At 37.9% G+C, this 27,077-nt stretch overlaps 1 protein-coding gene across 1 annotated transcript; it reads left to right on the plus strand.

Moving 5' to 3' along the window:
• Positions 1-5,221: 5,221 nt before the first annotated feature.
• DDX53 (DEAD-box helicase 53) lies at positions 5,222-7,112 on the plus strand. The gene is given in 2 exon segments (XM_061179134.1): positions 5,222-5,395; positions 5,397-7,112. Coding segments are annotated over 2 exon segments (1,890 nt in total).
• Positions 7,113-27,077: the final 19,965 nt, after the last annotated feature.

Genomic DNA, 27,077 nt, shown 5'->3' on the forward strand with positions numbered 1-27,077 from the left:
TTTATTTTTGGCTGTGTTGGGTCTTCGTTTCTGTGCGAGGGCTTTCTCCAGTTGCGGCGAGCGGGGGCCACTCTTCATCGCGGTGCGCGGGCCTCTCACTGTTGCGGCCTCTCCCGTTGCGGAGCACAGGCTCCAGACGCGCAGGCTCAGTAGTTGTGGCTCACGGGCTTAGTTGCTCCGCGGCATGTGGGATCTTCCCAGACCAGGGCACGAACCCGTGTCCCCTGCATTGGCAGGCAGATTCTTAACCACTGCGCCACCAGGGAAGCCCCCCTTTTTACTTTTTTAATAATGTGGCCACCCTAGAAAATTTAAAATTGTATCTGTGACTCACATCATGTTTGCAGGGGACAGAGGTGATGTAGATCTTAGCTTTCTCACTTGCAAATGAGAGATGCTCTCCAAAGTCAGTCCTTTCCACCTCTAAAATCCCATGATTCTAGGGATTGTTGTTTGGCTTCTGTACATAATGCAAATGATGTAGATAATACTGTTGTTCTTTCCACTTACCTACACCATAGCTATCAGAATTGAAATAGTCCTGGAAAGCCCTTCAAACGCCTCAAAATAGAGCCAAGGGATAATTGAAGGTTATTATTATTTTTAAAATGAATGCCAACATGTTAAAACTTTCATGGGAAATAGTTGGTAAGCAAGAATTTCTCCAAAGGCGCTTATTGCAGGTGCTAATCAGCTTATAATATTTTTTTTTTTTTTTTTTTTACTGTTTGTGCTGAAAGAAGAATTAATTACCTCAACAGCCTCACTTCTTCATATACCTAAATAATGCATCCCCTCACTCTGTGGAGAATAAACCAACTTTGATAGAGAAAGATTTAATGGGTAGCTAAAAATAGCACTGTAATCTCCTTGAAAGAACTCCCAGCACTCCCTCTCTCTCTCCTTTTAGAAAGACTTTCCTTTTCTGAAACAGCTAATGAATGGTTCTTGTTTCCTTGCGATTCTCTCCCTCATCTTATCCTCTCACACATTTTGAAAGATTAAAGTTCATTTTCTTCCAATATTCATGATAAGCAATCTTCTCGAAATCCACTGGATCATTCACAGAACAATCCCAGTAACTTGCCCAGGAAACCCTGGTTTCCTAGAATCCTTATTTAAACATCAAGACAGGGGCTTTCAGCCTCAGTACAAGATGTAAAGTTCTCTCCCCAGTACTGCAAAGTACCCCAGTGGTCCAGCTGTGTCTCATCCCAATTGCTCCCCTTGCAATATATGTTTATCACTCCACAAAAAGGGCCTTCTTGAAAGTTATTGCTAATTTCTTCCTATCAAATTCAGTAGTCTATTTACCTCCTGTCCTTTATGAAGCATTTTACACTGTTTGCCAGGCCTTGTCAACATGTTCTCTTGCCTTATTTCCTATTATCATGCTTTCTTCAGATTCTCTTGAAGTTTTCTTGTTTCTTCGCTGGGCTCCCTGTCCTCCTATTCTCATTACCTCATCATATGAATTCTCTGATGCCTAAAGATATTTGTAAACCTGACTTTCATTACTCTCTACTTATTGGGAAGAATAGCTAAGTTATTTACCATGCCTTGCATGAACGTGAATATACTATGTAGCATCTACCAATTTTAGTGTTTCCACATGAAAGAGGAGGAAAATACCTACTATGAAGTTGCTGTGATGATTAAATGAGATAATACATTTTAAATGCTGGACATACGGTAGGACTAAAATGTATTAGTAGCTTCTTGGATCCCTTTTCTTTTTAGCTATTCCTTTCTATGAATTACTACTGCCACAGTGTGTCAAATCTCTCAGTCCAATGTACTTGAAATACCACAAACACAGCCCCACCCTTTACTTCACTGCATCCTGCTTTCTCCATATGGACCTGCTTCCCTAATTAATACTGACAGCGTCCTATGACTCCTTCACTCTAGGTTCACTCCCCGACTTCTTTTTTCTTTTTTTACCATATTAATTTGAAACTCATTTGACTGTCTTTATGGTCCCTGAAAGTTCCCTTTTCCCTTCCCCTGACCCAAGCTATCTTTCTCCACTTTCCCTTTCTCTTTAACCTGAGTTTTCTGTCCTAGTCCTTCAGGCTGCCCTCATCTCTTTCCCAAGGCCACATCGGTTTCTTCCCCTGAAACTTTAACATCTTTCGATCCTTAATTCCACGCCTCCTAGCGGCAGATCAGACCTCCATCCCTTATAGGACTTTGTCTCAACTCTCCAGCCTCCCAGCCCTTCTTGCTTGCCATCATGATCAGTACCTGATAACATCCTGAATTGTGTTTATTTGCTAATGTGCTAGACGAGTGCTTCTAATTTGGGGGGTTTCACATACCAATAACATTTGAAAACCATATCTAGCTACTGGCATTAGTTTAATACTTTTTGCCCTAGTAAAGACCCTTAAAAATCATTTGTGATCCTCATTTCCTTTCTAAAAGGATATTTTACAAAAAAATAGAAAGGTACAAGCTTAAAAAAAAGTTTAAATCGAATAAGTTTAGACCTATGAAAAAATGTATCACCCTTATTTTTTTCATTTTGATATGGACCAGAGGAAACTATCAGGGAAATTCTTGAACAGGCATTTGGGAACCTCCATAATTGTCTCTATACACCTACTGTTTCTGTGATATGAGTAATTAAGATTTGGAGAGTTCCTATTCTGAACCAAGTAGTGCAACTATGTGTATGTCTCTGTGTATATGAGACAGGTAATGGTATGTCATTCTACTGATAGCAGAACCAAGGAGTAAGAAGTTTGGAACTTGCTCAAGGATTCACAGCTACTAAGTGGTAGAATTTAGAGTCAAACTCAGTTATTTAGGCTCCAGTGTTCTTGGCCACTGAGCCATACTGCTGCCACGTCTTTAGACTTTACAGTATTGAGTATGGTTCTGTGTACAAGGTAAATGCACCAATATGTGCAATGATGATGACAGCTTCTGCCATAATATATAGCATCTGCAGAACATAATAATGGCTGTGTGTGTGTGTGTGTATGTGTATGTATATAAAATCCAAGTAGACCATTTCTACAGGTACTTATAAATGGTACTACAAAGAAGATTACTAGTTGTACAAAATGTAACAACAATTGCAACTAAACAGGAGGTGGGCCTTTGAGGGGCAGCTGGACTTGCTGACTCGCTTCCAAAGAAGAGAGTACAGAAAGGGAGAAATAATAATTTTACAGTGGGGAAAACCTGGGTAACACCACTTGACCAAGTGACCAAGGTTAACATTACCAGTGACAGGTCATGTTCCATCAGGCACCCTCCCCCTCACCCCATACGACTGATAAGAAGGGAACCTCATTTCTGTGATACTTTTTTCCAAAAATCCATAACCCAAGTCTAATCATGAGAAATTATATCAGGCATACCCAATCTGAAGGACATTCTACAAAATACCTGACCATTATTCCTCAAAACTGGCAAGGTTATGAAAAATAAGGAAAGACAGAGACTGTCACAAATCATACATAACAGCTAAATGGTGTCCTGGACTGGATCCTGGAACAGAAAATATACTGATGGAGTTTAGTTAATATTAACAGACCAATGTTGATTTCTTACATGTAACATGTGTACCATGGTAGTTTGAGATAAGATTAGAGGAAACAAACTGGTTGAGGAGTGTATGGGAAGCCCTTGTACTATCTGTGTAACTTTTCTATAAATCTAAAATCATTCCATGTAAAAAGTTTAATGAAAACACTGAGAAGAGGTTCCACTGGCAAATTCCTTTGAAAACTTTGGGTTAAACAATGCCCAACTGCTTTACACCTGGAACTAACACAACACTGTAAGTCAACTATACTCCAATAAAAATTTAAAGCAAAACAAAACAAAACAAAACTATGTCCAACTGAGTTTCTCAGTTCCTGTAACTATCAGAGCTTCTGAGATACCTAATGCATATTGTGACTCTGAGAAGATGCAGGGTGCTGTATTTCCAAGACACATTTGGCCAGCAACCTTTTTGTTCCTTCCAAAAGCATCTTTGCAGGATAAATACTGACATAGAGAAGGCTTTTCCCAATGTGTCACAGACTTCTACACCTGATATCCAACCGTGTTCAAATTTTAATCGGCAACTTTGGCTGAAGAGAGAAGATACCATGAACATTTAATTGGCAGAAGACTTGAAACTAGAGGGTAATATAATGGATGAGAGAAACAGCATTAAAATTATATTTAATATGCTGCATCAATTGACCAAACTTAACAGGATGAATATATAAGGATAAATATTTAGTGTACTTTTATTTAAACAAAGAAAAAAACAAAAATCAACCTCTGGAACCATACAAATAGAAGCTGGATGTCCACCTGCCCAGATTGCTGCCAGGGTGTCTTCTACACTGCACCTAATAAATTACTTTTACATAGCCTTCCAGTGCTAAGATGTCTGAATCTACGAAACCACAGGGAAGGGAAAAAATTTAAGAGGCACTGAGAAAAGTGGCAAATTGTTGAAAACACCTCCAGAGTTAACGTCGACCCCACTCTACCTCTCTTCTAACCAGCATCGCTGAAATAATAACCAGAAACCGCCTGAACAAATGTTGGAGTTTAGCTGAAGAATCAGAGGCAAAAATGCCATCCCTAAGCATGCACCTAAGAGATTTCTGATGGTATAATTTAAGAGGACAGGGAATTGATGATTTTATCTAGACCCAGTATTGTTGTTACTCAAAAAGAAATTTACCGAAATAAATAAACATACAAATATATAAACAAGTAAGTTGATTTTTAAAAATTCACTATTTTTTTCCTCCTATGGAAATAACTGGCATATTAAAAAAAAAAAAAAGACTCTGTGGTTCAGTTCAAGGTGTGCTTCAAGTTGGCTCCCACACTGAGCCAAAACCAGCATGAGGCCAGCCACTGAGGCACCTAGGACACAAAAGTTGGGCAAACACTCTCCGGATCCTGTAAGTGCCCGTAGGGTCAGCCCCTGAGAGTATGTGTCGCTTTAACTTTTGTGTCAGAGGTGCCTGCTCACCTCACAGTGGTCCCAGCCCTGTGACTGGTCAGCCCAGCCCAAGGCCCTCCCTGACACTACATCATAGACTAATTCCTTAGGTGACTGCTGCATAGCTAGCTACCTACCGGTGGCAGCCTGCCTGGTGTTTACCAGCCTGGCCTGATGAGAAAGAGGGTCGGGGCCACATCTTCTTCCAACCCTAGGTAGGCGAGAGACCAGCACCAACTTTACCATTATCCTGAAATGGCGTGGGCTCCAGAGTGTTAGAGGGCGGAGCCGAATTGGAGAGCTCGCAGGGCCAGCCAGGATGGGATGGGTGGCAGAGGCAGGGGCTGGAGCAGCACCTCCAGCCACCTGGAGCCTAGGGCTTTCGGCTCCCAAGAACAAGCGCTCTGCTTTCAAACGAGGAACAGTATGGTTGGTTGGTGCGGTGATTGGTCATGGTGGATCAAAAATAAAAGACATTCAGGATATGACAAGCACCAAAATACAGATCATAAAAGGTGATTCTGAAGCAGAGGTAAAAATTTTTGGCAGCAAAGACATGAAAGCCAAGCCCAAAGCAGCTATAGAAACTCTTCTTAAGAAACAAGAAAGACACTACAGTTCAGAATCCAGTGTTGATAATGCTGCATCCCAACCCTCTGTTGGAACAGGCTCAAGCAGAGATAACACTGCTAGAGGAGCTCAGCCACTGATAGACTAGGATCGAGTAAAGGCCGAAGTTGTACGGTGGGAAAAAAGAAAATGGGCAGATTTATCACCAATTAAGAAAAACTTTTACATAGAATCCAAAGCAACAAGGTCATTGTCTCAAGTGCAAGTAGACACTTGGAGAAAGGAAAATTTCAACATAATGTGTGATGACTTGAAAGATGGTGAAAAACGTCCCATCCCCAATCCGATTTGCAAATTTGAAGATGCTTTCCAACATTATCCTGAACTTATGAAAAGCATTGAAAAAGCTGGTTTTTGAAACCCAATGCCAATTCAGTCACAGGCATGGCCTACTATTCTACAAGGAATAGATCTTATAGGAATTGCCCAAACTGGAACGGGCAAAACACTGTCCTATTTAATGCATGGGTTTATTCGTCTCCATTCTCAACCAATATCTAGAGAACAAAGGAATGGACCCGGCATGCTAGTCCTTACACCCACTAGAGAATTAGCTCTTCAGGTGGAAGCTGAATGTTCTAAGTATTCATATAAAGGTCTTAAAAGTGTTTGTATATACGGCGGTGGAAACAGAAAAGGACAAATACGAGATGTTACCAAAGGTGTAGACATCATCATTGCAACTCCTGGAAGACTGAATGATCTGCAAATGAATAACTTTGTCAACCTAAGAAGCATAACCTACTTAGTCTTAGATGAGGCAGATAAAATGCTGGATCTGGAGTTTGAGCACCAAATAATGAAGATTTTATTAGCTGTGCGCCCAGACCGGCAGACTGTTGTGACAAGGGCAACTTGGCCAGATACCATTTGTCGACTTGCACAATCTTACTTGAAAGAGCCTATGATTGTTTATACTGGTACTCTGGATCTAGTTCATGTAAACACAGTGAGGCAAAATATAATTGTTACCACAGAAGAAGAAAGACGATCTCTTATCTGAGAATTCCTACAGAGCTTGTCACCCAAAGACAAAGTCATCGTGTTTGTCAGCAGAAAACTTGTTGCTGATGACTTATCAAGCGATTTAAGTAACCAAGGCATAACTGTACAATCCCTGCACAGTGACAGAGAACAGAGTAATCGTGAGCAAGCATTAGAGGACTTAAAAAGTGGAAAAGTGAAAATACTGATTGCTACTGATTTAGCATCCCGAGGCCTCGATATTAGTGATGTCACACACGTATATAATTACAATTCTCCATGGAATATTGAAGAATATGTACACAGAGTAGGGCGTACTGGAAGAGCAGGAGAGATGGGCGTATCAGTTACCCTTATGACTCAAGGTGATTGGAAGATTGCCGGTAAATTGATTAAAGTTCTGCAAAGAGCAAATCAGAGTGTCCCAGAAGATCTTGTATCGATGGCTGAGCGATACAAATTACCTAGACAAAAAAGGGACCCAAAAAATAAATCAAGAAAATCTTAAGAAAAATCCAGAAAGTTTTACTGATGTCTACATTGAAAAGTTGTACCAGGCTGCTAGAAGATTCAAGATATGTTCAAGTTATGCAGTATTCATGTTACATAAGGAAGTACTGGAAACGTACTGGTAGTTAGAAAACATTTAACCAAATTCTTAAATAATACCACCAAGCTTTCAATGCATGTTCCTTAATAAAATCAAAAGTGTTTTGAAAATGAGAGAGTGTTTTGTGCTTGTTAAAGTCTACTTTCTTTTATAGCCTGCCATGTCCAGCTGTGTCTTCTCTAAAAGACTTGGTAGAAGACAACAATGGTGCTTTTCTTGCTTTAAAATAGTTGTACTGGATTGAAACATAGTTTTCATCAAGCTTATCCCAGTCAAAATATTTTATTTCCCCCAGTGGTTGGTGACATGATTCCTAAAAATATTTCCACTATCATTCCTTAATTTTTAATATTCATTAGAAAATAAATGCTCAATCTTTTAGAAGATTCCATAATTCTATTTTTTCCGATAGATGTGACTAATAGAGCAGAGTGTCTGACTCACTGGGAATCAGATCCTCAAATGAATTCTCACTAACCACTGGTTAAAAATTCTGGGGAGGTCACTTGCCTTCTGTAGGCCACACTTTTTTTCACTAATAAATTGAGGTGGTTATATGAAATAATTTGGGGGTCTCCTTCACCACTAAATTCTATGATATTATAACCAAACTGTGTATCCCAGCCTTATATTGACACTTTATTTTCTAATCTAGGGGAAAATCACATCTTGGTGTAACAAATTGAACAATGAAACCCCTTTTAATGACCAGAATAGTGCATTCTGCACTTTTATTGATTTTTGAAATGTGACTCACAGGTTGTCTTTACTTTCTTTTCATCTTATTTTTCAATTTGTCTCGAAAAGGTCAAAACCACATATACACATCAGAAGAAAAATTAATGTGAAAGAAAAATCTCTCTTCTGTACTGGGAAAAACATTAAAAACCAAACGACATTTTTGGCACAGGAACCAAGTTTAGTACAATTCCTAAATCTGTAATTCTCTCTCTTACCTTTCATTTAGAAGCAATATGCATCTTCTCACATTGCAAGAAAATATCCTCACAATGACGCTGAATTTTATAATTCAGTGTTTATGAGAACATTATAATTAGTCAAGCCTTAAAACTTCTGGCAAATAAAAAAAAAAAATCATCCAGCAATCTTTATTCCCAGCATGGCTTAGCTGTAACTGCAACAAAAATTCTGAAATTAAGTGAAATAAAGAGGTAAACATTCTAGGTATAGGTGTTTAAGGTTTAGAGTCTGACTTTAAAGGCTTGTTATAAAGACATCGATATCTCTTGATAAAATTAAGAACAATGGTTAACATTTTTGAGTGTCGCATATATACCAGGTGCTTTGTTTTGTAATTGATAATCTTTATTTAAAACCCACTTAGAGGGTAATCTTACTCCTATTTTGCAGAAGATGAAAACAATGTCAGAGGAACTAACTTGCCTAAGGTTACTAAATCTGGTTAAAGAGGAATTATGTGCTATTTTAACCCTGATGTGCTGGATTCCAATATTTCCATTCTTTTTACGTCAATACAAGTTACTATGTGCAAGGCAATATGCTTGTCTTGAGATTGCCCACATGTTCAGATTTAGTGAAATAGAGAAGTATGTGCCAATTTACCCTAATGCAAAAGCCGTCTATAGCAGAGCCTGTGAGAGAAGCTCAAATGGCCTGTTCCTGTTCACTCGGAGGAGAAATGATGAATGTTTAGCAAGTTGGAGTATATGTTATTTGCCAGAATTCCTCTTAGGGGCAATGCTGTATCTGTTAGAGAAAAGGGTAACAATTAAACCATTTGAGATAGAAAGTGAGGTTCCTCAATCACGTTCAAGTAACAACAAAAATTATCACTCAATGAGGAAGAAGAGGAAAGAAACATACATTTCTTCTTAAAGAAAAGGCTGAAAAGAAGAGCTACTGTACAGGGAAAGCTAAGTAGAAATATTAATAGAACAGTGGTTCTCAACCAGGGGCATTTTTGCCCCTTTCCTCCAGGACACACTTAACCACATGTGAAGACAGTATGGGTTGTTTTAACTACTGGGGGTGTGGGGTGCTGCTGGCGCCTAGTGGGTAGAGGCCAGGGATGCTGCTAAACACCCTACAATCTACAGGACAGCGCCCACACAACAGAGGATTATTTGGTCCACAACATCAATAATGCTGAGATGGAGAATCCCCGAGAGAGCATAAGCAAAACAAAACAAATCTCATAGTAACCAAGAAAGAACTTCGGAGGAAAAAATAGAGGATTTTAAAATTATATCGTGTGGGTTGTACAGAATATAACCCTACAACTTTCCTATCCTTGGTATAGTCTGCATCAGTGGTTCTCCACCAAGGCCAATTTTGCCAGTATCTGGAGACAGATTTGGCTGGCACAGCTCAGGGGGAGGGGTATTGGCATCTCCTGGGTAGAGCCCAGTGGTGCTGCTAAACATCCCATAATGCAGAGGACAACCCCCCAAACAAAGAATTACGTGGTCAAAATGTCAGCAGTGCCGTAGTTAAACCTTGCAATACATTAAGCAAAACATCCCCCCCTCCAAAGTCAACTGCGGAGAAACCAAGAAGGGAGTTCAGCCAGGAAAACGAAAAGAATACGTATTTCTTGTACACTCTTCAATATAAAATTCTCCATCAACTTTCATTATCTTTGGTATAATCTGTATCAATGACTGTCAATCAGAGTCGATTTTGCCCCCTAGGGGATATTTGGCAATGTCTGGAAACATTTTTGGTTGTCCCATGTAGGCAGCAAGATTGCTACTATCATCTAGTGGGTAGAGGTCAGGGATAAACATCCTACAATACACAGAACAACACCCTACAACGATGGATTTTTTTTTAGCCCAAAAAGTCTATAGTACTGAGGTCAAGAAACTGTGGTTTACATCGACCAACAAAGTTTTTGTGAGTGAACTGTTTTTTAGAAACTCAAATAAATATTGAGTTGTGTGTCTAAATTGGAACAGAGTAAACACAGGGCACTGACACCAGAGACAAAGTATGAGGATTCAGCTGACCTCAGAGTTATTCCTATAAAATGCTTAGCATAATAATTAACATTCAGTAGGTACTCAACACATATTAGATTCCGTCCATCTTGCCTCTCCCATCACCCATTATATAATGCTTATTTACAATTCTGGGTGCCATTACTCACATTGCTTCCCCCTGTCTGGAATGTCCTTTCTTCTTCCACTCTGCCAGGTCAAATCAGATTCATCATTCTGGGTCCAGCCCAAGTGCTACATCTTCCCCAAGATCCTATCTGCTCTCCTCCATTTCAAAACTTCTGTAGCTCTCTCTACCTACCAATAATGTTGACATGTGCACCATACTAGTTTGCATACCTACAGAGACAATTTGAAAAATTCAAAGTAATTAAGAGGAATTGCACTATCAAATATTTAAATACATTATAAATATATAACAGTTTAAACAGCTTTATCCTATATAACTAACAAATCATGAGAGAACCATCCAGAGCTAAATCTGCATAAGAAGCTAGTATAAAGGTGGAATTTTTTTAATCAGTGAAGAAAGAAAAGTCTGTCCCAAAACAAATTTTTAAAAATTAAAAAATATATAATACATACACATCAGGACAACTCAGGACATATCAGGACAAATCAATACATATCAGGACAACTGATCAACCACAGAACTCCTACTGTTAAAAAAACACCCCACTAGATTCTGGCTTTTTATAAAAATTAAAAACTTGAAGATCATATAGGAATATAATTTCTGATATCAAAGTGGAAAAAATTTTAAACATAGAAGCAACCACAGAAAATGCAAGGTAAATATTAATAGGTTTAACAATGTAAACATGAAATGCCAAAAATACTATAAAAGGCAAAGGAAACACAAGAAAAATAATTTAAAATATATCACACACTCAGTTATTTATATTTAATGTACAGAGATTTTTACAAACAAAAAATGAAGGATGAATCCCAAAATAGATATATGGGCAGAAATGCAAAGGACAATTCACCAAACAGACAAATAAGTGAACAATAAACATGTTAAAAAGTGCTTAACTTCTTTATAAACAATAGAATGAAAATTAAACCAATGATATAACTTTTTTCTCTAGAAAAATTGGCTGTAATTAGAAAAAAACTGGGAATACCTAATACTAGTAGCGATGCAGGGAAATAAACATTAATAAATTATAATTTTGTAAAAGTATGTTCCTTGGAGGGACAGTTGAGATTATGCATAAAATGTGCACATGTTTAATAGACTTGGACCCTATACATCCCTAAGGATTATATATACATACCAAGATGTATATACAAGGCTATTTACCATAGGGTTGCTTAAAATAATTAATTTTTGAAAAAACCCTCAAAGTCCAATGATAGGGTACTAGTTAATTGCAGCATATCTATTCCTGATTTGGAATAGTAGAAATCGTGTTCTTAAAGAATATTTAAAGGAAAGTGGTTTATAAAATCATCTCGTTTTTAGAAAATTACATCGGTCCATATATCAATATAGGAAAAAAAACAGATGAGCTGGATGCACATAGACACACATCACTGATAGTCATAATTTTCTACATTATGCAATTATAGGTGGGTTTAATTCTTATTTTATTTTCTAAAATTTCTACAAAATAGCATTATCTTTATTATAATAAAAATGATGCTGATATATCCGGAGAAAATGCTAATTTGAAAAGATACATGCACCCCATTGTTCATAGCAGCACTATTTACAATAGTCAAGACATGGAAACAACCTAAATGTCCATCACCAGAGGAGTGGATAAAGAAGATGTGGTGTATATATATAGAATGGAATACTATTCAGCCAAAAAAAAGAATGAAATAATGCCATTTGCAGCAACACAGATGGACCTAGAGATTGTCAGACTAAGTGAAGTAAGTAAGACAGAGAAAGACAGATATCATATGATACCACATATGTGGAATCTAAAATATGACAGAAATGAACTTTGACAGAAATGAACTTATCTACGAAACAGAAACAGACTCACAGATATAGAGAACAGACTTATGTTTACCAAAGGGGAAAGGAGAGGGGAGGGATAAATTAGGAATTTGGGATTAGCATACACAAACTACTACATAAATAAAGAACTAGGTCTTACTGTATAGCACAGGAGACTACATTCAATATCCTGTAATAAACCATAATGGAAGAGAATATGAAAAAAAAATACATATAACTGAATCACTTTGCTGTGCACCAGAAACTTAACACAACATTGTAAATCAACTATACCTCAATAAAAATTTTTAGATGACGTTGAACATAATTTTTGAATAACTGAAGAAATTAATTCAAGAGGCATTGTAGTTGAAGGTATTCAAAATACAATCATCTCTTCTGTTTCACACGTTAAAATGTAAAAATCATTAATAGGAAACTTGTCTCTTTTCCACCACTGCATCTGAAGTGCTAAAAACAATGCCTGTGGAACCCAGTAGGAGCACAGTAAATATCTGAATGAATTAATAAGGGAGAGAAGGAAGGAAGGAAGGAAGGCAGGGAGGGAGGGAGGGAGGGAGGAAGGAAGGAAAGGGGGAAGGGAGGAAGCGAGGGAAATAGTGCATTGTTTTATTTTCATTGATCAAAAGTAAGCTTTTCTATTTCTGTTCCCTGTTTTGTCTGGTAACATCTACTTGCCTACACCTCACCTTCTGTTCAGTAATAAGAATAATGTTGTGTTCTTACCACAAAAAAACAAAATCAAATAAACAAAGGGACACAGGAAATTTTAGGTGTCGGATGTGTCTATTTCCCTGTTTGTGGTGAGAGTATCATGGGTGTTTGCGTATGTCCAAACTCATCAAATTGTATGCATTATATATGTGCAACTCTTTGTATATCAATAATACCTCAATAAAACTGTTAATAAAAAAGAAAGAAAAGAATAGAGCGTGGCTTCCAACTTAGAGATCCTTTTTTATGTTGTCCTTTTACACGTGACCAACGGGAACTCCAGTTCTGTTTCTTTGTTTTTTGTTTGTATAATTACATGGATTTCACCATCAGGACTGCTAACTCATAATCAAAATAAAAACTCAAAAATGATCAGATGATGCTGTTAAAAGAAAAAAATGATGTTGCAGTACTGTTGAAGAATATGACTCCACTTTTATTTAAAAATACTAACTGTATGTGTAAATATCTCATGCGTGTTTGTATTTAGGGACAAATTTGCCAGGATACACCAAATTATTAATAATGCGGAGCAAGGTTGGGAAAAAGAATCAATTATGAAGTTCTCTTACATTTGTAATAAAAAGTATTTTATGTATGACTCCTGGAGATGGTATATGTATTATCAAGATTAAGTCTGAGACTTGACCATTCCATCTTCTTTTTCAAGAAAACAAACTGGAGAATCTCACAGAAATCTACATTTGCACAGAAATAAAATTGGTGGGTTCTTTTTGAATTTACTTGCAAAATTTGGAATTGTTTTCTTTTTAGGAAAAATCCAATAACTGCATGAAAATGTAAAAAAAGAAAGACATAATTACTTATACAGATATTATGAATTCTGTCCATGTAAAGAAATATCTTTCTGATGCCATTATGTAAATGAGCAAGAAGAAGAGGAGGAGGAGGAGAAGGACATGATGATTACTGTTTGTGCATGGCACCCACATGAAGGGGCATTTTTATCTCATTTTACAGGTCAGGAGACAAATGTTCAGAGAGGTCACATAGCTTTCCCAAGTTCAAACAGTAGGTAAATAGTAGAGCTAACTAGCTCTGTGCTGAAAATTAGAGATTCAATAAAGAAGCAAGGTAAAGTACATAGAAACAAAGGACAGATGAGAGAAACATTATTAGGGAAAGCACAGGGGTACCTCATTTTGTACAAAAAAGTACCCTGCGCAGGTATTTTCACACTAGGTAAAGTTTTCCTTACTCTTCTCCCCAGGCCTAGTGTCTCTGTAGTTTTCTAGCAATGGAGAAACCTGCGTGGTAAACTGGAAGTTTAAAATGACAGAAATACAATCATTGATTAATGCAATCAAGCTTTTCAGAAGTCCTTTTAAAAGATGAGTCTCAACAGTATGGTTGGCATCTGTTCACTTAGGCATTTAGTAAACTATGAGCCACAACAACAATACAAGAAAAGTAAGAAATGATATGAAGAAAGACTGCAATAAAGCCTTCATATTCCCGTCTGAGGGGAAGGGATGGGAGTGCAAGATAAACAAGAGAATCTGCCAGTATAACAAGCCATAAATTCAGTAATCAATTTATAACCTCTAACATCTGAACTTCTGGCAATAAAATTATGAAGTGCCACCTTAGCAGTACTCAGGGTGGCAGCCACTGGTGGTTTACCTACCAAATAATTACCCACACCACCTCCTTCCTATGCCCCTTTCTATTTGCTGGCATGACCCACTGCCCATTATTAAGTTGAAAAAGCCAGGAATTCACTTTCCTAGCCTCCCTTGCAGCTAAAGCATAGGCACGTGACTCAAATTTGGCCTATGGGACTGACAGCAAAGTCTGCTTGGCAACTTTAAAGAAAGATCTTCCTCCCTTAAGAGGCATGTAAGGATGAGCTCTCCTTCCTGCTTTTGTACATAGTTGTGCAAAGACATGAGGTTGTGACAGTCATTTTTAGACGAGGAAATAAATCTGAAGACTACCAACGTGCTAAGCATGGCCGGATGTAAATTTGGAAAGCACCTGGATCCCGGATGACATAACTGCTGCTGAATGAAAAGCCATGCGGCAGCTATAGAGGTGTGACGCTCAGATTCTCTGTTTGAGAAAGAGCTTGCTGGTCAGTTGCAAGGAGTGCAGGTAGCTGATAGCCCCCAGGTGTGAGCAATCAATGGCAGCATCTGAGCTGAGGCCAAGCCCTTCCAGAAAGTCCTAGCCAATAACTGAGCACAGTGGGGCACTGGGGCCCAGTCATTTCTGCCCAACATGGGACTCCTCTATGGGCCATATTTCCACGCTCTGCTGGGCTGGCTGTGGGTTTCTTGGAGCCTCACTGTAGTCTTAGGCTCTTTCCTATCCAACCCTTCTTCCTTTTCCCTCTTCTTTCAAGGTATCAGATGCGGGCAGTGGTCAACGATTCTCTCTGACTACTCCTGATCCTTCTCCTCTTTATCTTTCAGAGGTGCTACATCCAGTAAGTACTGGACCCAACAAGAACACCCAGGAATCTCCTACCTCTGAACTTTGCATAATATGAAATAACAAATGATTAAGTCATTATTCGTTGAGTATTATATTATCCAAAGCATCTTAACTGATAAATAGGAAAAATCGCCCGACAGTACCTCCTGTTGAGACAGTGAATTTTCCATTACTAAGAGGCTCCAATGAGGTGTACTTTACTAGGATGAGAGTTGACTACAATAAGCAAATAAAACTCTTCCTCTAGATGCTTATTTAATGGGGACACTAAAAACACAGGATTCTACGGGGAATCGCTGTAATTTTATTTTTAAAAATTGGAAGCACATGAAGCAAGCTCAGCTTTTGAACGGACAGCAGCAATTAGAGGAGGAGGTGAGAAACCAGCAGAGTAGAGAACTTGAGCAGCAGAGTAGAGAACTTGCGACCCAATATCAAGGTCATCCGAACCAACAGCTTTAACAGCACTCACACTTGGATGCACCTGGAGTACATCACTGGCTCTGACAGATTTGAAATGTAGCCGACCAGAGAATTCCTTGCAATCAACAACCTTGAGGGGCTCAGAGTGAATAATTCTACCTAATGGAGATACATAGACAAAAGCAACGGGAATCTTCTCTTGAACACAAGGGATTTTTAAAAAATCTTTTCACACAGAAGGGAATAAGGAGAGAGGAATTGATGGACCATCTTGGCTTTTCCACCTGAGCTGGAAAATGCAATTCAAAAAAAAAAAAAAAGCAAAGAGCAAGTATTTTCTAAAAGATTAAGAAATTCAGCAAAACATTTCTCTCCCTCTCCCCTCCCTTCCTGTACCCTAAGCACCTTGCCCTTAATTTTAAAAAAAAATGGTAATTCAGGATTTCTCGGTGTATTCATTGGATAAAAATCTATAATTAAGTGGAAAGATGGAAGAACTGGTCCTCTCTCTTTATGCTGACTCCTCCATTTCACTTCCCAAGTATTGCTGAAGCTGGTTAGTGCCATTCAAGTTCACACAACTGTAATCTTTGACATCTCCTCCTCACCTAGCACACAAACAATAGCGCAAGCCTGTTACTGCTTACCACTACCTGTAAATGTTCCCTTTCGGGTCCCTTCTACTGCAAACTTCTGTTTCCTTCGAGCCCTTCCAACAGGGTAAAATGTCTGCAATGATGTTTCCCCAGGTTAAATAAAGTCCATACAATCATCCAAAGCTTGCAATTTGTGGTGAACTTTCAGCAATAAGTTCACTGATGTGTTTTGGGGTCCTAATTAAAGTTTCAATTGGAACCCATTTCTCAGAGTCAGCAAAATCTCTTTGAAGCCTGAACTAATTGCTTTTAGGCTTGTATCCTCTGAAGACCCATATGGTATTTTCCATAAATATTTTAATTTTCTCTGGAATCAATGAACATGGCCTTGTCACGTCTCTTCCCAGGCATTTGTTTTTGTCATGTTTGTAGGCCTTTCCTACAACATACACACTCTTTTACAATGCCTTCCCACGAAGCACCATGTGACATTCCATTTCAACGTTACTCTCTCATGGATAAGACACTGTAAAATGATGTTAACCAAAGAGAATAAGCATTTTCTGCTTCTGGGAAAGAGTCTCCTCCTTACCCTTTCTTCTGTGTGTGTGTGTCCAGTTCTGCTGAGAACACACAGCCTGCCTGACCACTACCTACTCCAGACCTCACTCTGTCATTCAGGGCTCAGAACATCATGCATGATATGCAGAATAAGCTGAACTTACTATTCCTATAGGTGAGAGACAAACATCTTTCCCCCTTTATAGAAGATACTGGTTGCTGCCCCCAGATCCAAGCATAACATAATGGTTAAGCGTGAAGTCTTAGGAGTCTGAAAGACCTGCATATGAGTCTCAGTTCCATGAATTTGGGTAAGTCCTATAAAGGCCCTAAGTCTTGGTTTTATCAGCTGTAAAAGATGGACGGTTTTAATTTCTACTTCATGAAGATTAGATTATATACATATAAAGCACCCAGGATAAAAGAATATTAACATTATACTCAGTGGTTTTTTAAAATAGGAGAAGATGATATGGGGAAATGATGGTCACACTCAGACCAATTCAACCTATCAGTCCTACCAATAAATGTTAATGTATCACAAAAGAATTTTCAAAATGTGGTAGTTTACTTTTGGGAAGTGCTTCCATGGAGAGGACACTTGTTGGGTCTACCTGTGGAACACGTATGTTCTTGACCTTTCTCTCTGCATGCCTGCTCCAGTCTTCTCTCTCCACAGGCTGCCTTTTGCTGTTTTTCCATGCACATGGTAGAAGCTGGCTGATTCCACAACTCTCTGGTTTAAATTACAACTGTTCATGATATCAGTCTAGATTGAGCTAGACTGTCTCAGCTCCCAGTTTATATTTCTGTAACAGAGGATCCGATGGGTCCACTTTGGATCAGGTGTCCCCTGTGGTCCAAACAACTGTTGCAGGTGGGAGGGCTGGTGGTAACAGGGCTCTCTATCAAAAACGTAGCTGCTAGAACCCCATCCCTGTATTTGAGGGATGATGAACTTAAGAGAAAAGGGACCTTAAAGGCTACAGTATTAAATTGTTTTCCTTACTAAAAAAAACTCATATATTTATCAAGTTACAGATCCAGTTAGCAGCTCTAGTTGTCATGCAGAGACTATCAAAGTTCTTTTTAGGCATTTATTTGAAATATGAGCATTTTCATACTATCCAGACAATCAACTCATTGGTTTAACCATGATTATTTATTTTATCACATATTTTATTTATCCCATTTCTGGAAACTTTCATAAGATCATCTGATGAGCAATATCTACTTCTAATGAATTTTAATAACTATTTTCCAAGGACAGTGCTCACAATAACTTTTATATCATTTCCCAGGCCTATTCTTTGTAAAATCTGAAACTTTTCAATTAATAAACTTTCATGTCTAAAATAAGACAACTCATATCACTTAAATTCACCTGCCCCCATAACATGAAAGTTAGTTTCATTATCATATAATCATACTTAGATATTTATATATTAGCACTAAAAATATATGTTGAGCTTTACACTGGTGATTTAGGTAAGACAAAGCTGTTTCTTGGCACTATCTACTTTTTATATCATCCTAACCCACAAAGAAATTGATTTACGGTAACTCTCTCAAATACAACATAGATTTGTTTTCTTATTTACTACAGATCTAATTCATTATCATATCTTGTTCATTTATTATTGATGGGTTAGCTCAATATATCAGTTTGCAATGATAAGATTTAAGTAGTCCATGTAGGAAACTAAATAAATATTAATCACACTGGCTGCTTCAGAAAGTATCTTAGAGTACAACCTTGGCTGTGACCAAAAATATAAATCTTAAAATTGTACAAAATATCACTTGAGGTCAAAGAACCTTGAAAAGAAGGAAAATAAACTATGTGGTTAAATGTGGATTAAACCTCTGAAGGAATGATGTTTCAAAGGCAAAATTGGTTGGTTCAGAGGAACGGTTTCATGGAATTTTTCTTGCAAAATATTTTCTCTGCTATCATATAGACAGCCCGTATGTATTTTTTGAGATATTCAGTCATACCGAGTATTATGGTAGGGCTAGGAGCTGAAGGGCTTTTTCCCCAGCTTTATTGAGATATAATTGGCATACAGCATCGTGTAAGTTTAAGGTATACAACGTGTTGATTTGATACACTTATATGTTGCAAAATGATTACCACCATGGCGATACCTAACACTTCATCACATCACATAATTACCACTTCTTTTTTGTGGTGAGAACATTTAATATCCACTCTCTTAGCAGCTTTCATGTATATAGTACATTATTATTAACTATAATCACCATGCTGTACATTAGCTCCTCAGAACTTCTTCATCTTATAACTGGAAGTTTATACTCTTTGACCAACATCTCCCCATTTCTCTGACCCTAAACATTTTATATACATCCTGTCCATCCCAACTCTAAACAGAGGAAAACTCTAAACTCAACCAAAATTTTGTGCAGAGAAAAGAAGAAATGACCTAGGTCACTGGTTTTACATGCTTAGATTGCCAGGGCAAATGATCTCCATCACTGGTGGCAAGGCCCATTGTTTATTCAGAAACCTAATTCTGTAGGTTTTCATGGCAAGCCATGGTGCTTCCTGAGCCCTCAGCCATGAGCTGGTGCAGACTGCTTTACCTAGCAGTAGCAAAGTGAGAAAATGTACGTGCAGAGACAAAGCCCTATGTTTAGAGTGATGACAGAACTTCCAAAATATGGAGTCTCTGGCAAGTATACACATCCCGGTCTCGTACCTGGGCCCTAATTCGTTTGACTCTGGAGTATGCAAAGAAAGCATTCATTATTCTGCCAGCAATTCCACCATTTGACCACCTGAACTACCCTTGGATATCAGATCATATGGCCTAGGATAGATCAGGGGCCTCCAGGGAGATTATCACCAAAAAATGATCATTGTGACACTGGTATCTAACCATGCCCCTGACAGTACTGGGAAGAGACAGCTGCACTTGTGAGGTCAGGCTAGGGTCTTTCTTCTGGAGCTTAGGTAATGAAAAGCTCTCTGGCTTTGAAAGCAAACAGATCTGGGTCCAGTACAAGCTCTACCATGTTACTGATATACTTTAAAAAAAAAATGAGGGAATTCCCTGGCGGTCCAGTGGTTAGGACTCCACATTCTCACTGCCGAGGGCCCAGGTTCAACTCCTGGTCAGGGAACTAAAATCCACAAGCAGCACAGTGTGGGGAAAAAAAAAAGAAAAAGAAACATACAGAAAATTTTTAAAAATAACAGACATCTACACCTAAATTTAGCAAATCTTAATATTTTATCACATTTATTTTGCTAAGAAATTTATGGGACTTCCCTGGCGGTCCAGTGGTTAAGACTCTGCGCTCCCAATGCAGGGGGCAAGGGTTCGATCCCTGGTCAGGGAGCCTAAGATCCCGCATGCATGCTGCATTGGTGTGGCCAAAAAATAAAAATAAAGATGTGAAAATTTTAAAAAAATGAAGATGAAATTTAAGATTATGCAGTGCTACAATTCTTCTACTTTATCGTATTTCCCTTCTTTGTACTCCAGGTTAACTACTCGAAGTCGGTGTGTATTCTTCCCGTGTATATTTTATATGTTTATTACATAGACTTGTGCTCACAAACAATATATAGTATTTTCTCCGCGCTTTAAATTTTACAAAAATGGTGTCATGCCATATGAATTCTTTTGAACTTTTTTCCTCATTGTGCAGTAAAATTTAGCAAAGCTGATTTATGTACATCTGGTTCATTCATCTAAATTGCTGAATAGCATGCCATTCTATGCCTATGCGACAAGTTATTCATTACTCTAGGGACAGATATATAGATTATTTGCAGGGTTTTTGTTGTTGTTGTTGTTATTACAAACAATGCTCTTCCGAATATTCTTATGCTCGTCTCTTTGTGCATGTGTGTAGAAGTTTCTCTAAGGCATATACAGGACTGTTATTCAAATAAAATACACCAATATGACCATGCCAGTAATTTGCAGCATGTTTAATTCTGATTGGTTGGTGCCTCTGAAAGCAGTTATCAAGTATTTTGAATATCACCTAGAAGAGCAACCTCTGGGTCATAAACTATGCACAGCTTCACCTTCACTATATATTACCAATAGCTCTTCAAAGTGGTTAAACCAGCTTACACCCCAACTAGCAGTTTAATATGTGCATTCTTGTTTCCCCACAATTGATACTGTTAGGCTTTCTTTCAGTGGTCTGATGAGTATGAAATGTTATCTTGTTTTAATTTGTGGTTTCCTGATTACTAATCAGGTGAAACATCATCTGTTTATCAACCAGTCAGAACTCTTCTTTTGTAAACTGCCTCTCCTTTTGTAAAATGGAGTCTTTACTCCATTTTCTTTGGGGCTATATTTCTCTAGTTGATTTTTAGGTGTTCTGTATTGATTCTGCATATTAATCCTTTGTCAAGTTTAAGTATGCTAGTATCTTCTTGCCAGCCATCTGTCCTGTATATTTCATTTTCTTTATGGTGACACTCTATAGAATACCATCTTTTTTTGCTCTCTATATTTGGGTAAACCATGTAAACTCTCAAAGTCTCCATTTACTCATTTATGAAATGAGGACAATAATGCCTTCTTCACAAGATTGTTGTGAATAAAAATAATAACATAATAAATGTACAGGGCAATATTCAATAAATAAATAGTTTTCTTCCTGTGGTCCTACCCTTAGACAGAAGGAAGAAACAAGAGCCCACTACTATGCAAATATCTTCATTGAGCTATGATGTGTCAAAAAAGAAATCATGTGGATACTTAAACAGAATGATGAGTTAACTGGATTACGTAACTCACTCAATAAATATTTATTAAACCCTTTCAATGTGCCAGGCATAGTATTAGAATGGGATGCAAAACAGATCAAGGCTTGTCTAGTGAAAGAGAGAGACAACAAGCAAATTTACTACCACGTCCAGATGAATAAAACAAAGTTCAAGAGGATTACAAAAATAGAGGGGTACAACTTCTGATTGGGTGGCCAGAGAAGTCCCAACATGAAGGCGAATGGAGCAGAAACCTAGAAGAACTGAGGAAGGGAGCCATGTGAAGAAGTACATGCAAAGACCCTGAGGCTCTACCATACTTGTCAATCAAGGAGAACAAGGATAGTGTGAGGGAAGGAAATAGCAAGAGTGACAGAAGTAACCAGGGACCCGACAATGACCTTGGAGGTCATGGTAAGAATTCTGAATTTTATTTTAAGTGCAATGGAATGACCCTGGAGGGTTTTCAGCAGAGGAATGGCATGTTATAACTTACGTTTTTAAAAGGATCCCTCCAGATGGATTGGGAGTTTGGAATTAGCAGATGCAAACTATTATATATAGAATGGATAAACAACAAGGTCCTACTGTATAGCACAGGGAACTATATTCAATATCCTGTGATAAACCACAATGGAAAGTTTTAAAAAAGAGAAAAAAGACAATAAAAGGATCCCTCCAACTACAGGATGAAGAGAGGGCTGTATGAGTAGAGGAGGGGAAGTAGGGAGACCACAGGAGACTGTCTTTGTCACACTGAAGCTTTATAAAGCCATTCTGATAATTTCCCAGGACTCATAAAAATAAGCTACTCTGAACTGAAATCTCAAATGCAGCAAATGGTGTTATTTCTATCTACTATTATTGGACAAGCCACATTTAACCCAAAACCCAGCAAAACATAAGAAACAGTGGAAAAACCAAGTGACAGATAAATAGTGCTAAACTTGTTTACCTCTCATTTGCCCTCGCCAGTTTGTACAATTTTCTTTAACTCAAAGAGATCAAGGCCTATTTAGGACAGTTACTATCTGTGGATAAAATGGTGTCAAATGGCTTAGGTAAAAGCAGTAGTTTCCCCATGAGTAGTTTCTGAGCATTACTCCTTGGTGATGTGCAGAGGTCATAACTTACCTTCCCTCTCAAGATACGCTGGCTATCTGATAATGAATTTTCCCAATACTGTCTCACTCTCCAAGGTGTTCTAATTGATTTTTCTCCCTGTTGTTTACAATCTCAGGCTATTTAATTAATGCGTTTCTTTTACACAAATAGAAAAACTCAGCATGACCAAAGTCAGAGTGGTCAACCGCTCAGTGCTTCCCTGCCTCCTAGCTATAACACCTTATTAGGTCTGATAACCCCAGCCTGCCTGCCAATCCACAGTTGTTTCCCATTGTGTTCTTCAAAAAGTTTCTGCTTCTGCACTGAAATCACCAGTTCGATTTATTATGAAATTATTCCTAGAACTGATCTTCCCAAACCGTGCTGTGAAAATGAATAACCTAGAGATCTTGGTAAAATGCAGATTTGAATTTAGTCAATCGGGGGCAGGGCCCAGGATGGAGCATTTCTCAGGTGATGCTGATGCTGGTGATCTGAGGACCACACTTTAGTAGCGAGGTCCTAGGCTGAAGGCAACCGCAACTTTTAACACTATTAAAATTTTTTTTCTTATATATAAAAAATATATAACGTATACATATATAATATATGTGATGTATATATAAAATATATGTTCATATAGAAAGAGTGTATTTAGAGCAGTTACAACTCATGGATAAAGAAGTGTCAAATGGCTTGGGTGGTAGTTAGGGCCATAATTTTTTTTTTTTTAGAGCATCATTATTTGGTGAAAGAGGGACTCAACACTCAAATTGAAATTCTGAAAACATATCTAAGTATGATATACATAGTAATGATATACCACCTTGCATTAATAACCTAAATAGCTATTTCTCCTATGAAGTAAGATCTTTTTACGAAAGATCTTTGGTAGAATTTCTTCAAAGTCAATAGCTCACAATGCTGAATGCGTAAAACCCTCAGCCCTGGCTATCAAAGTACACCCCCAAAACCAGCAGCATCAGAATCACCTGGAAACTTGTTAAAATTTCAAACCTGGGGCCTCACCCAAAATTTACTAAATCAGAAATGCTGTTCTTAGGGCCCAGCTATTTTTGTTTGAACAAACCCTCCAAGTGATTCTGAATTTTGAGAACTACAGCTCTGTAGGACTAGTTGTTTTATTTCCATTTCTAGATACATAACATTCATATGATTTTCTTAAATACATACGAATGGTAAAAAGAAAATACGACCTCCATAAACTTCATCTTAATAGTGCTTTGCACATATAAATGAATTAATACAAACCTGGCAAAAGGGGAAGATTTGTATAATTTTCCCCACAATTTACAATATAGCTTCCTTCTTTACTAATGCAACTATTAGGTATTCATTGCATGAAGGAGGAAACCCAGGATGTGATACAGACATTAACATCTTAAATTTTGGGCAATTTATAGCAAGCAGTAAGCTCTCCGGAGGCCAGCTTGATATTGCTTTGAGGGCCACTTCTCAATTTCTTATACAAAGAATATCTAGTCATTGTTCTTTTCTCATCTCAAAGTTTATTCCTCCTGAGAAGATTCCATTTGAACCATCCCCTCTATATAATTGACTATTTATATGCAGCTATTACTGGCAAACTTCACCCTCTTGAGGGCCACTAACCATGCCCGGGCCTGACTGTGGGATACTTTTATGATGAAATGTCACCAGAAGATGAGAATCTAACTATGGAACAACTCCAGGCTGGTTTTCTAAAGCCTTCTACGGAAAAATGCCATCAGGTGCCACACATGGGTCCACTTCAGTCCTGGGCCCTATTAAAGAAAAAGCTCCTCAGAATTAACTGGTAAATTCTAATAAATTTCTAAGTGAGAGAGTTCCCCTGAGTTTTCATCATCACATCTAGGGCTAGCAGTGGCCCTAGAAAATAGCTAGAAATAATTTCATGTCATCATTTAGGATTAGAATCTGTAACATTTCAACAGCAAATACACTTCATAAATCACAAATATCTCTGCACTGCATTTTAATCTGGACTTTTTTGAAAAGTTATATTTCATGTCCTAACTTTTGCGCACCTTTTACATGGTATGTTTTCAATATTTTTTAACCAAGATATAGCTATTCATTTAAAAAAAATTTTTAACCTCCTGAAACTTGACATTAAATAACCTAACAAAAGGAATAAATCAAGCTAACAGCTTTTGTAAGAACATAAATAATATTAATGAACAATTTAAGCCAAATTATTAATAAACTTATGAAGGTTAATTTTATGTGTCAACTTGGCTAGGCTAGAGTGCCCAAATATTTGGTCAAACATTACTCTTGATGTTTCTGTGTGAAGGTGGTTTTTGGATAAGATTGACATTTAAATAGATGGTCTTTGAGGAAAACAGATTAATTCCATAATGTAAGTGGGTCTCATCCAATAAGTTGAAGGCCTTTAATAAAAAAAAAAAAAGACTGGGGCTTCCCTGGTAGCGCAGTGGTTGAGAATCTGCCTGCCAATACAGGGGACACGGGTTCGAGCCCTGGTCTGGGAAGATCCCACATGCCGCGGAGCAACTAGGCCCGTGAGCCACAACTACTGAGCCTGTGTGTCTGGAGCCTGTGCTCCGCAACAAGAGAGGCCGCGATAGTGAGAGGCCCGCGCACTGCGATGAAGAGTGGCCCCCACTTGCCGCAACTAGAGAAAGCCCTCGCACAGAAACAAAGACCCAACACAGCCATAAATAAATAAATAAATAAATAAATAAATAATTAAAAAAAAAAAAAAGACTGAAATGTCCCTCAAGCAAGAAGGAATTCTGCCAGCATACTTCCTTTGCACCAAACTGCAATTCTTCTTTGGGTCTTCCCTATCAGATTTTAGATTTGCCAAGCCTCCACAATTGTGTGAGCCAGTTCCTTGATATCTCTCTCTCCCTCTTGCTCTTGCTCTCTGGTGCGCACGATGTATGTATATATGTTTGTAAATATCCTATCATAAACCATATGGAAAATAATATTAAAAAAAGAATGTATATATACGTGTAACTGAATCACTTTGCTGTACAGCAGTAATTCACACAACATTGTAAATCAACTATACTTCAACTAAAAAATTTTTTTAATTCAATGCTAGGTACAATATATAGCCTATATATATATATCTCCAATGTATACCCTATATATATATCATATATATATATCTGTATGTATAGATATATATCAGCAGGAAATTGTATGTAAAACCTCATTTTTCTTTTAGCATTTAATCAAAACCAATCTGAAAAGTTTATCTGATAGAATTCCCAAAGAGAAAACGTTCTCTCTAAAGCAGCCATTGTGGTGTGCTTACTTAATGATCCAGGGGCAACGCCCCTCCCATAGAGAAATTCTTCCTGGGAGAAGAAACAGGCCTTTAAAAATAAGATAGGCTCTTATCTGTCTGGCATATACCCAGCATGGGACAGTCTGAAGAGAGGGAGATGAATGTACTAAATGGATCTGTAAGGATTTTGCCTCCCTTTCAGCGTGGTGATAGTTAATTTCTTGGATTAGAACCTACCACTGTCAAGAACAAGGTCCCCCGTCTTCCTTGGCAATAAAAGACATCCCCAACAGTCCACTCAGGACTGCTTCAGCTCTGGAAGATGGGAAAGTAGACCTTTATCTTCTTGACACATGTTGTTTTTAGCACTTAGTGAAATAAATGGTTTCTATATTGCACATCATTATTCATATACTAAAACTGTTTTTTTAAAAACATCTGAAAAAGATTTTCAACTTGGATCACCTCTTATCATTTTGATTTTTTTCAGCTACATTGAGGGAGTTCCATGTATTAAAAAATCATAAGTATTCAGCATTAAGTCTATAAGAAGAGCAGAGGAAAAACTAATATTCTGTCACTGACAAGTCCAACTAACACACCACTGTAACGCAATTATACTCCAATAAAGATGTTAAAAAAAAAAGAAAGAAATACTGAGGAAAAAAAAAAAAAAGAAAGAAATACTGAGGGGGAAAAAAAAAAAAGAACCAGCACATTGTGTTCACCTCAGGTAGCATTTTTTTCCCCTTTTTGGCCACGCCACATGTGGGATCTTAGTTCCCCGACCAGGGATCGAACTCACACCCCATGCAGTGGAAGCATGGAGTCTTAACCACTGGACCACCAGGGAAGTCCCCTCAGGTAGCAGTTTCAAGAGCTGAGTATCAATTAAAAAATTAACTATCCCTAAAGCTGGTAAAATATCCCTTTTCTCATGAAAGTTCAGGCTTTTTTATTAACTAAAAATACATGGGCTTTACTTTTGTGTTCTTCAAACTTGCAACAGAATATATTGGTCATTATGTACACCC

This window comes from Eubalaena glacialis, chromosome X (genome assembly GCF_028564815.1).
Source record: "Eubalaena glacialis isolate mEubGla1 chromosome X, mEubGla1.1.hap2.+ XY, whole genome shotgun sequence".
NCBI classification, from domain to species: Eukaryota; Metazoa; Chordata; class Mammalia; order Artiodactyla; family Balaenidae; genus Eubalaena; species Eubalaena glacialis.